This window comes from Electrona antarctica, assembly GCF_951216825.1.
Source record: "Electrona antarctica genome assembly, chromosome: 23".
Lineage (NCBI taxonomy): Eukaryota > Metazoa > Chordata > Actinopteri > Myctophiformes > Myctophidae > Electrona > Electrona antarctica.
Genome location: NC_136804.1, coordinates 34,070,837 through 34,083,336, shown reverse-complemented (window position 1 = coordinate 34,083,336; position 12,500 = coordinate 34,070,837). Strand labels below are relative to the sequence as shown.

The 12,500-nt window shown below is 42.6% G+C and overlaps 1 protein-coding gene and 1 long non-coding RNA gene across 2 annotated transcripts in view; both read left to right on the top strand.

Annotated features, from left to right (window-relative positions):
* The first annotated feature begins 509 nt into the window (after nt 1-509).
* LOC306916482 lies at nt 510-7,234 on the top strand. The gene is made up of 3 exons (XR_013788980.1): nt 510-919; nt 5,085-7,021; nt 7,100-7,234. It is a non-coding gene; the product is annotated as an uncharacterized lncRNA (long non-coding RNA).
* A 2,378-nt stretch (nt 7,235-9,612) lies between these two features.
* LOC306916244 (sortilin) overlaps nt 9,613-12,500 on the top strand; it is a gene marked incomplete at its 5' end in the record, with an annotated part of 23,575 nt that continues 20,687 nt past the window's right edge. Inside the window, 3 exons of the mRNA XM_079494060.1 lie at nt 9,613-9,915; nt 10,277-10,339; nt 12,023-12,099. Of these exons, the coding sequence (XP_079350186.1) occupies nt 9,613-9,915; nt 10,277-10,339; nt 12,023-12,099 (443 nt within the window). The remainder of the gene's footprint in view (nt 9,916-10,276; nt 10,340-12,022; nt 12,100-12,500) is intronic.

The following is a 12,500-nucleotide window of genomic DNA, read 5'->3' as shown; positions in this document are numbered from 1 at the left end:
GTTGAATTATTAATTTCTGTCTTAATTTAGGCATGTTATTCATATTATTATGATATGGTCACACTGGAAGGAAGAGGCAGATCTGCATTTAAACATTGGTTTAATGAAATGACTTATAGTAGGCCTATTTACACATACACTTCACCTTGAGAGAATAAGGTACTCTAAAGCACCATTAGGTGCTTTAGAATTAAAGCACCTAATGGACAGGATGTGGTCGAGTGGTCGACTGTCAAATCAAATTTGAAGTGTTGCTTATTGTGTTTTCCATGACAACATTTCATCTTACTACTCAATTTTATGCAATGTCACTGAGCAGTATGATCATGGGTGCATGGGAGGGATTGAGGGGGTTTCCTTGGGTGCAATCAGAGCCATATTTCTAAGGCTCTGGGTGCAATGAACCAAGTGGACCTGGCTGGGGGCTGGACCCTTTAGTTTTTGTACACGTGTCGCTCAAAGTTATCTTTTGGGTGACGGTCCAATTGAAATTAAACAGTGAGCGTCGACTTTGATTGATTCAGAGCTGTCAGGGTCAAGCCTGGGAATTCCCACTGTATGAGGTGAGGGTGAGGTCACCGTTACGCATTACGCAACCGCGGTGACGCCAGTGTGCGTCTTCCATAGGCGTCTGGTCTTCGCAGGAAGCGCTGCTGCTATTCCTTGCTGGCTGTGAAAGGGAACAAGATTTACGCACTCTCTGTCTCACTCGAGTCACTACTACTACTAGCTAAACTAGGTCAGAGCTGCACTGCAGGACAGGAGCAGACGGTACAGAGAGAAGTCAGAGAACATAGCCCACATCATCTGCAAGATTTCTACTAGGAACAATAAGCAGTTGCCAGTTGCCCTTAAGAAAAGGATTAAACAATAAGGTCATTGGAATTTGGAGAGAAAGCAGCGTGGAACGATCGATCTGGTATGTTTTTCTCTATGACAGTATCCACGTGTGTACGTGTCGATGTAGTAGGCTATATGGCTATACATTCGTGCGTATTTACATGATGCACTACAGCTATGCGTAGATCGATTATTATTATGTTGGACATAATGTTGGCGTAATCTGTGTTTTGTCAACACTGAGTGGCTTGTCAAGGTAGTAGTAGTAGGCGGTAACAGGCTGCTGGCTACTAGTGTCGCTTGAGGACAAGGGCAGGGGCTGTTTTCTTTCAGATTGTAATCTCTGATTTCTCCAGGTTAACCCTAGAACACTAAACACGGGTGATTTTCCCCCGGACAATTATATTTTTGTAATTTCCATAATGTTGCTGAATGCTGATGTCTGAGGTGGGTGGGTCTTTCAGTAGACCTAGCCCAAACATTTAGACTCTCGTAGAGGTTTTTTTCGATTCTGACGAATCTCTCAACGAGAGTCTAAACGACGAGGTCCCCTTTAAGAGGGCACGGGTTTACGTGTCTGCCTCAAAATCACTCTTACCTTGTACAAATGCAAAATCTAAAAATAGAAAAAGATTGCCCCACATGTCCGGTGGGTGTGCGGGAAACAATTACTTCCGTAGCGACCGTAGTTTTCAATAAAATAAATATTTTAATCCACTCCGTCCATACTCCTCCATTGTAAATGCGCAACAGAACATTGGCCGCGCCCCTAGTGGCCAGGGTTCTGTTGCGCATTTACAATGGAGAGAAAACCAAGATGGCCGCCAGATTCCGAGACAGAGTATGGACTTTAGTATGGACGGAGTGGATTAAAATATTTTTTTATTGAAAACTACGGTCGCTACGGAAGTAATTGTTTCCCGCACACCCACCGGACATGTGGGGCAATCTTTTTCTATTTTTAGATTTTGCATTTGTACAAGGTAAGAGTGATTTTGAGGCAGACACGTAAACCTGTGCCCTCTTAAAGGGGACCTCGTCGTTTAGACTCTCGTTGAGAGATTCGTCAGAATCGAAAAAAACCTCTACGAGAGTCTAAATGTTTGGGCTACAGTAGACCTACCTTGATGCTCACTTGCTCAGTGATCATAGAAGGTTGTGTGTAGCATGGCTAATAAGCCAGACCGATTTGAGTCTGGTTTATTAGCCAGGCTAGGTTGTGTGTGCCTGCACCCTTTTCCTGCAAGCACATCCCATCCCAGGGGCGCTATCCCATTGACATTGACAATGACAGGAAAAATTAGGTCAAATGTCCGCCAAATATGACGTAAATTTGTGGCAACACAAACATTGACAATGATGGGAAAATTATGTTAAATAATAATACCCAAGTTTTTCACCGATAGGGCTCTATTAATTGATGTACGATGACAAGAGCGCCCCTCATTTCACACGGGTGTGATTTCTATTTATGGAATATTTTACAATGGGTAAAATATCCCAGTGTTACTTTAGTGATGGTGTGACAAAATGTATGTTTAGTTTTCTAGGGTTAAATTTAGTAGCCTAGTAGCCGTAAGCTGCACAACCTAATATGGTTAAAAGTTCTGGTATTGTGTTGTTTCTAATGTTCTTTAATAACTTCAAAACCTTATTTATTTATTAAGTTCATATGAGTATTAGGCCTAAAGCACTTATAGAATACTAGCTGGCTCAGGGGTTTTCAACTGGTGGTCCATGGACCACTGGTGGTCCATGAAGGAAGTGCATGTGGTCCCTGATCATGCGTCTTTTATTATTATAATTTTTCCCCCACTAGCTGAGAAACTAAATGACCTTGTGACCTATGATGACTGTCAATGTTGTAAATCTCAAGAAAGGGAAGCGTACAGAAGATTGCCAGGTTGAGTCATCAGAAGAACATCCCATCCCAGGGGCGCTATCCCATTGACATTGACAATGACAGGAAAAATTTGGTCAAATGTCCGCCAAATATGACGTAAATTTGTGGCAACACAAACATTACATGCCATTGACAATGATGGGGAAATTATGTTAAATAATACCCACGTTTTTCACCGATAGGGCTCTATTAATTGATGTACGATGACAAGAGCGCCCTTCATTTCACACGGGTGTGATTTCTATTTATGGAATATTTTACAATGGGTAAAATATCCCAGTGTTACTTTAGTGATGGTGTGACAAAATGTATGTTTAGTTTTCTAGGGTTAAATTTAGTAGTAGCTGTAAGCTGCACAACCTAATATGGTTAAAAGTTCTGGTATTGTGTTGTTTCTAATGTTCTTTAATAACTTCAAAACCTTATTTCTTTATTAAGTTCATATAGATTCATGAGTATTAGGCTGGGTCAGGGGTTTTCAACTGGTGGTCCATGGACCACTGGTGGTCCATGAAGGAATTGCAAGTGGTCCCTGATCATGCATTTATACAAAGACAAGTGAAGACTGTCTTTTATTATTATTATTTTTCCCCCACTAGCTGAGAAACTAAATGACCTTGTGACCTATGATGACTGTCAATGTTGTAAATCTCAAGAAAGGGAAGCGTACAGAAGATTGCCAGGTTGAGTCATCAGAAGAACCGGGAAGTCTGGCATGGCATTGTGAAATCCATGATCGAAAAATGATGATGATGATGATTAGGAAATATATATCACATGTGTATGCTCGACGCTCATACAATCAGTATCAGTTAATATGACATGAGTTTAATATGGAAGGTTGGATAAGTAAGAGAATGTAAATTCCGGAAATAGGTTAACCGTGAAATAAGAATAGATGTGTATAATTGTTGCTCGCACTACACAAATTATTCATTTTTAAGCCTAATGTTTAATTACATTTAACAAAGGTATTTTATTCATTTCCATTCTAAACATTTCCCCATGGACCACCTGCAGACGTAACTATACCATGGACCACTAGTCTGTGTGGACTATTGGTTGAGAAACAGTGGGATGTGTTACCCGCATAATAATCATAGCCCCCACCCAACACAACACAACACACACCAGGGGCTCCATTTTCGTCACCGCTAAACCCCTTATCCCTAAACTTCTTTGCCTTTTTTACTACTATGAAAAACATTTTTGAATAGTTAAAATGGCCAGTCTACAAGCTCACAATGTGTCAATGTAGATTAAATGTTTTTCAAAATAGTAAAAAAAAGGCAAAGAAGTTTAGGGCTAAGGTGTTTAGCGGTGACGAAAATAGAGCCCCAGGTCCCCAGATTGATTCTTAGGCAAAGCAAAGTTACTATATTTACCCAGGGTAACTGGACTAAGCATCAGATACTTGTTTACAGCCAGGCCCTGCTCATAGAACATTTCATGGTAGTGGTTCAATGCCTTGCTCAAGGGCACTTCAGCGGTGGTAATTTTAACGTGCTGGTCCGGGGATACGAAGGCCTGACTCACACGTGCACAACAGATTGATGTATAGCTGATGCATGAGACTTATTGACTGATGCAAGCTCACAATGCATTTCTATGGGAGTCACATGGTTTGACACAACATTTGTGTTGTATGAGGGGGTGGGGGGGCAGTCGAAACACAGCCGAAAGCCATACAACACAAATGTTGTGTCAAACCATGTGACTTCCATTGGAAATGCATTGGGGCAAGATGTAAACAAACCCTTTCTTTACATCTAGCATGCATCAATGTTGTATGCTAGATCGAAAGGTGTGAGTCAGGCCTTAGGCCTCACTCACACCTATCGAAGTAGACGTGCATGTGCGGCTGGTAAAATATGACTGTCATTTTGGTCTTTTTTTTTTTTTCTTAGCTTAGAGAGAGAGATGAAGCAGGGACTCCCATATTGTATAAATTGTGTTGGAGATGAAATGTTTTAATAGTTTCATAGACTTTCATCAGTGATTTACATTGAACCACTTAAACACTCAATACTTAGTAAACGTGACCTTTGGCTCTGTACTTGGTCCACTCTTTTTCCCTTCTACACCAAACCAAACCTCTTTTGCCAAAAATAGCCAATCTATATTCTAGATCTGCCATTTTCGGCTAATGACCCCTCAGAATAGAGATGCCATATAGAGGGTTGAAGTGGTTAATGCAAAAACAATTCCTATTAATCAAGGATTTGGCGGACCGCCTGTAGTAACACTTGAGGACCCCTGTTTTAGCCTATGAAGCGCAATGGTCCATGTCTGTGTATTCTAAAGCTGACCTCACTAACAATCGCCATTGTTTCCTTCACAGGAGCGATGCTATCTGCTATTCTGAAGCTGTATGTCCTCGGGACGGTGGTCACCGTCTTTGCGGTCCTCCTGCGAGCGCTGGACTCCTTCGGTGGCCTCTTGTATGTCCAAGGAAACACGTGCGCTGCGGCAGAGCTGAGTCAGCAGACGGACGGAGCGCGACCTTCAAGCAACCAGAGACGGTCAGCGGTGGTCAAATGCATCGGCACATGATGGGAGACTGGGAGACAACACAGGGTTTGTCCCACGAGTCAAGTCTACTGGACAATATGGCAGATGGACACATTGTTGGAGATGAACTAAGTACATATTCTTAGTTTTCTGAGTATCTGTACTGTAAAAAAACAGTGAAAACAGCTTAAGTCTACAAGTTGCCATGATCATGCAACGTTTTGCAGGCTTGTATTATCAGCTATTTTCCACAATTTCTGATGATTTGGGAATATTTTGTCCAGGAGCGGGTATCTAAACTTTGTCTCAAGCACTGGGGTTGTCAATTTATACTTTGTCCAGTCCACCACTGGATGCAGTTAAATGTCTATACCGTACCGTGTCCGTGGGAATGGATGAGAAGCATTGTTCATCTAGAGTCTAGACTAGAGTAACTGTAGCCTCTGCTGGTTCTGCAGCCAAAGAAGTATTTGGCAGCCATGCTGTTGAACTTGTTCCGCCTCGTACAATACACAAAGCTTTGGGCTGTTTAATTTATCCACACTGGGGTCTCACCGAACGATGGCCAAGTATAGTCTGCAAATGTTGTTTACAAACAAATAACACAACTGCTTTGTGTACATTGGAATATGTCTTGCACTTTCTTCTGCTCGTACTTTTGTGAAACACAGGGTTCTGAATATGCATATTGTAAGTGATGTTTTCCTACATTAATTAGGCCTATTTATATTTGTAAAGAACTGACACATTTTGTACTTTTTTAAACATTAAAACAAGCCTTTGGCAATGTGGACAAAGAATGAGTTGGGTTATGTCCAATCAGTCTCTTCCAGGAATGGTCAGAGACCAGCAGTTAATAAATGCCCAAATATGGTACTATAGGAACAGGGTTCACGCCCCTGAGGAATCTGAAGTTTTGACAGTGGTGTAAAATAACTTAGTACATGACTTGTACTCAAGTACCACATTTTAGGATTTTACTTTACTGGATTACTTTCAATACTTTACTTCTACTCCACTACATTTTAGAGGCAAATATTGGCCTACTTTTACGCCACTGCATTTTCTTTTTTTTGCTTTACCTACTAGTTACTTTGTAGATTTTGATTATTTCAAATTGAGCACTTCAGCCTATACATTTGGAAATAGCAAATCTCACAGACAGTGTGTAGCAGCAACTTGAAATGGGACATTCTGCATATTGAATACATTCTACTGTTGGTACTTACATAATGAGTACATTTTAGATTAATACATAGATTAATTTTGTATGTACAGCTGTTGTACAGCATGTAAGACATGCCTCATCTTGACGTTGAGTTAAGCCCAATTAATATTCTCTTGCATACGACAGCTTAAATCACAGGACTATTAATATGCTAAGACGTTTAGTCATCATCCTATTCACTGCTTCCACACTTAACCATTCAAGCCCTATTAAATTCTTAGCACTTTTCCTGCTTGGCTTGGTTTCCGAGGCTACTACTAGATATCTTGGTGTAGCATGGGCTTAGACGTAAAACAAATGGCCTGCAACAGCCACATGAACACAATTACAAAGTCAGCCAACTATCGCCTTAAGAAGCGAAGATTAAAGAAAGTATGTCTTATGTGGAATTCAGCGGGTCTCAGTGGGTCTCCTAAAACTGTATTAGACAGCTGCACTTGATTCATAACATTGCGGCTCAAGTCCTTACTAATACAAGAAAGTGGACAATACTGCAGTTTTATTACAAAATACTACTGTTGGTTATAAAGCACTGAATGGTTTATGTCAGAAATACATTAAAGATCGTATGATAGGTGCTAGCCCCTCCTATATACAGGTTTAATGTTTGTTTTAAGTTCAATGTTTGTTTTAAAAACGCCATTGACAATGAAGGGAAAATGTACGTCGTCTTGTCCCTAACACAAACATGAAATGCCATTAACAATAAAGAGAATTTAATGTTTGTGTTGCCACCGTTTCTTTTACATCACCATTACATCACCTAATCAGAGTTAGACTTTGATATATTAGCGCCGGCCCTCACTTCACACGGGTGGGATTTTTGAACATTTGTTGAAAAATCTTGAAAGTGTGAGAACTACTGATTTAGAAGATCGGCCTCAGATCTTAATGTCTGTTTTATTATGTTTCCTTTGCATGTCTTAATGCTGTGTTTCTTAATGTCTTGAATGAGATGCTGAATGTTTTGTGCAAAGCAAGCACTGTCTGAATGCCTGTTGTTGAAATGTGCACTGCTAATACAAATAAACTTGCTGTGCCTTGCACTGAATGCTTGTGAATGTGTGGGTGGGTGTTGAGGGACGTTGGGCAAAAAGCCCAACTCCACATGGAAAACGGCTGATTAAGACCCATTGTTTATATAATCCAAATATGTCCATCACAGGACATGGTTCTCTCTTCTTGAATGAAGGGAGAGACCTTGCTTAATACTCACACAGGGAAAGTTGAGCTTCAGCTTCACACTGCTATAATGGTCATGATGAGGGTCCTCATGGAGGAATTAAGGGTTACTTATATATTAGGCCTTAACCCCTAAGTAACCCTTCCTGCCACTCCCCTGAGTTCTCAGAAGGGGATAATAGTCTTTCTCAGGAACATTTTGAGGCTTCGACACATGTATAGCCGGGGCACGAACCATACCAGAGACATTCTGTTTTCCGGGCAGCCTCTACCAATTCAGCTATGGCCATACTGATACTTTTGAAAGCTACAGATAAATGTCTTAAACATCTCCTATATACAGGTTTGTTTTAGTTCAATGTTTGTTTTAAAAACGCCATTGACAATGAAGGGAAAATTGACGTCATCTTGTCCCTAACACAAACATTAAATGCCATTAACAATAAAGAGAATTCAAAGTTTGTTTTGACACCGTTTGTTTTACATCAACATTACATCACCTAATCATAGCAACATGAGTAGACTTTAATATATTAGCGCCCCTCACTTCACACGGGTGTGATTTTTAATGTAATTGACTGCCGTACAATGTGAGATGTTTTGTTGGATCAAACATTGAGTCCCACTCCCAACCACACCGGGTGTGAACTTTCACATCATCCTGCTGAATCTGCGTCCCCGACTCCCCGGACGCCACAAGTTCATGCATTCTCTTCTACTAGACCTGTACGGGCAGTCGGCGACGGGCGACGGGAACGATGCAACTTGGGGACCTAATGATATACGTTGTCATAGCACCCGTTTTAACTGTCAGCCGGTGTCCCACATGGAGATCTGTGTATGTGCCTGTGTGTGAAGATTGCAAACTGAAAAGTGTACTTGGCAATCAATTTGGCCCACTGGCAGAGCCTGATTGGTTGAGCCTCAATTGGCTGAGGCAGAGCTGGAAATTGCACAGGTGAAAGATGTTGGCCTCATTAGGCCCACTGGCAGAGCATGGCCCAGGTGAAAGGAGTTGGCCTCATTAGGCCCACAGGCAGAGCCTGAGCAGAGCCTTTTGTGGTGGTTCTGGAGAACCGTGGGTCCGACCGACTCGATACCGGGCACTGCACTCCCTGTGGGGGTGTGGAACGTGTGTGTCGAATTTGAAGTCGGTGGGTCAAACGGTTCGCGAGTTACGTGCATTACAACTATACACGCACACGTGCACTCACACACGCACACACACGCACACACACGCGCGCACGTACGCACGCAGAGACGTGGCGCATTTATAGTAGGATAGTGCTGCGTGCAGAAATGAGTAAATGTCTCCCTCTGCTGTCCAGTTATGCCCACTGCATAAAGGAGCGCAACGTATATGCATACTGTATGTCATGATGATTCATTAACGTTATACGTTTTAATACATGTTCTTAAAATGCCGCTGTATGTGACGTCTACCAGCCTACAGTTTATTCTTCGTGCAGATCTTATGCCTAACTGTCATTTATCTTGCTGTGTATTTATTATCATAATACAGAGATGCAAATCTCAGTGCACCTGCATGCGGGCGGAGATAAACGGCCCTGCGTGATGTATGCACAGCACTTTTTATGTTAATGACCCGTCAAAGCCGTCCGACCCCGCCCCCTGCCTCTCAAGTGCGACTCTTGTGACTTCAATCACGCCCCGGGGTGGCATAGCCTATACACAGACATCACGTTAACTGACCAAGACCTCCGCCACAAAGAGCGCACTTTTTTGGGGGGGGACCGCGTTATTTTAGCCTGCTCTTCCACACACACACACACACACACACACACACACACACACACACGCACACACGCACACACGCACACAATCACACACACACACACACACACACACACACACACACACACACACACACACACACACACACACACACACACACACACACACACAAAGTTATTAACCATATACCGACATGATCTGGAGACTTATTGTGCTTCTGGGAGGAGTGTGCCTCCTCCTCCTCTTTGTGGGTGCGCGGGGAGCTCAGCAGCAGCACAGAAACCGGAGAACTGTGACTTTCCACCGGACTCAGCAGCACCGGCAGGATGGCGAGAGCGACGCGCGGAGCCACCTCTCCTCCACCTCCTCCTCCTCCTCGCGTCCGAAGAGGGACGCCAGTGGCCCCAACAAGGTCCCCCGCGGCCCTGCCTTCACCTCCTGCCGCGTAGCGCTGTCCCCCGCCGAGCACAAGGTCCTGGATGACAACACGCACGAGGTGAGAGTTGCCTACACATTGCATGATCTTTGGCAGAAAACGCACCTCGTTGGGTGCGTACTGGTCAAACATGTATGCGTAATGAATCTGATCAGTTAAAATAAATAGATATGCTTTTGATGCGGATGGACTGAAGCTAGCCCTGAAACTCTGCATGCGTCATGTGAACCACCAGTCTAGCCATTTCTTTCTCCTTTCTTTTTGTTGCTGTTAACATAATTTGACAGTAGTATAGCCTTAAAGGTGAAATTAATTTCTCCCATAATCACAAGATATATAGGCCTATAGGCTATGCTGAGTTTGTTTTTCAGAGGTGCGATCATTCTGTCTCTCTCTCTCTCTCTCTCTCTCTCTCTCTCAGACTGGGTTTAATGGAGACGATGCTGCCAGTTTTACACTGACCTGGGTGGGCGATGATACAGGGGTGAGTCTGTGCAATACTGTCATTGTCATCATCATCATCATCATCATCATCATCATCATCATCATCATCATCAGCTGCCATGCTGGTTATCTGTAGCTCAATGATCAACTTCTCATTTTGGACTATAGCAGTGATGGAGAACTTCTCCCACTATCTACCAGTGTTGCTTTTGACAGAGCATTTCTGAATAAAATTCCATTTAGTTTTTACTGGTCATCTGAAATGTTTTAGTTTTAGTCTAGTGTTAGACCAACTAAATATCATAAGATGTTTAGTCGAATAAATGTTTTTATTGTCGATTAAAATGGCGGCCCTTGAGGGCGTCGTAATGCCTGATTTATATAATTGGCTGCATGCTGAAAATAGCAGATTACAAACTCACAATGTGTCGCACTGAGCTTGTATCTTGTCAGAGCGCAACCAGACATAGAATGACTTGTCTTTTAGTTGTATACTCTTCTCCACTATAGTCACTATTGTCAATATATTCCAGTCATCATGGCTTAGATTTTATTTAGTTTTCGTCAGTGAAAAAAGGTATAGTCGACAAAATACATACATACATGGATGCACCTGGGACGTATATCCTCAGTGATGTATCCCAAGGTCATCAGGGTTTCGGGTCTCCCAACATCATACCCCTCACTCAGGTGACCCAGCCGGGGTGATCAAGTCCCGACTTACGTCCCAGTAGCTACACTCGATCAGTCCCATTAGGGAAAAACCAGGGCCACACAATCCGTTCCTCCTGAACTACTCTGCCGGGACTGGGAGGTACCATTCTGGCGTGTGGAAGGACTAGGCTCTGTGGGTTGACTCCTGTCCGGGCCCCTCCTACGTCTCACCAGGTCCACTCCTGCTCTCACCAGGTCAGGCCCTGTGCGTTGCACCAGACTCCCAGCACCAGGCACTTTATTCAGGAATGGTGGATTCTCGAGCCGCAACAGTTCCGCAGGCTCCACCTTGCCCTTGGTGGTGCCGCAGGCTCCGCTTGAGGCTTGAATGGCCCTCCTAAAGGCCTCACCGTGGGTTTGTTGGGCTTCTTCCTCACGGAAGACACAGGCTGGGGCGCCAACCCATACTGCTCCCGGGTGCCGTCTACTTTCCGGCTGCCACCCGTCTCTCCGGTGGTCATCAAACTATTCCTGGTTGTCACGTAGTCTATTCTTATGAGTTACTATAAATAGAATAACTAAACAAAATACATACATACATGGATGCACCTGGGACGTATCCTCAGTGATGTATCCCAAGGTCATCGGGGTTTCGGTTCGGTTTCAGTATTACCCATATTGCTTCCAATTATTATTAAAACCCCTTTTGGTGTTTGAAGCATTATGTTATACTTTAGCTATTGAAAAAAAGCTCATAGCGCGGCACTATGAGCTTGCCTGCTATTTTTGAAAAATCGTGAACATGAAATCTTTGAATATATATTCTTTCAGAGCGAACGTTTTTAAATCAAAACTTTGTTTCTGGAGGGTCCTTGGAACATCATATTTTCAGATGGGGGTCCGCGGCCAAATACAGATAATTCTGGGGGTCCTTGACATGAAAAAGGTTGAGAACCACTGACGTATAAACATAGGTTTTTCAGAAAACTATCAGGATTTAGAAGACATTTTGTAGAATCGTCCTCAGGTCTAAATGGGCTAAAACTGCTTCCCTCCCGATCTCCGGCAGGTCATCCTGGTGCTGGGAACAATAAGTGCTCCACTGTATTCCTTCCTAGATGAAGGATCTTCACGTCTGTACCGAAGGTAATATGTTCATAACAGGGGCACCGAATCTACTTGATAAAATTCAATCTAATAATCGATTCATAAATCAAGCCTTATTTTGGGCATGTCATTCTAGGCGAAAAGTGGAAAATAAAAATAATAAAACATTGAAAACTACAGTAAAAAAGAGCAGATCTACAAGCTCATACATGTATGTGTCGCATCGTGACACCTTGTGAGCTTGTAGATCTGCCATTTTAACCATTTCAATATAAAATATTAAAAATAACACTTATGTCATTATGTGGTTAATGAATTTATTGTTATATATTAAAATATATTATATAAAAAAACTCGATAGTCGATAGTTTTTTTTAGAAATGTTTGGGGTGTTTTGCTGCCTTCATTTATAGTTTCATAGTAGAGTTGGACAGGAAACA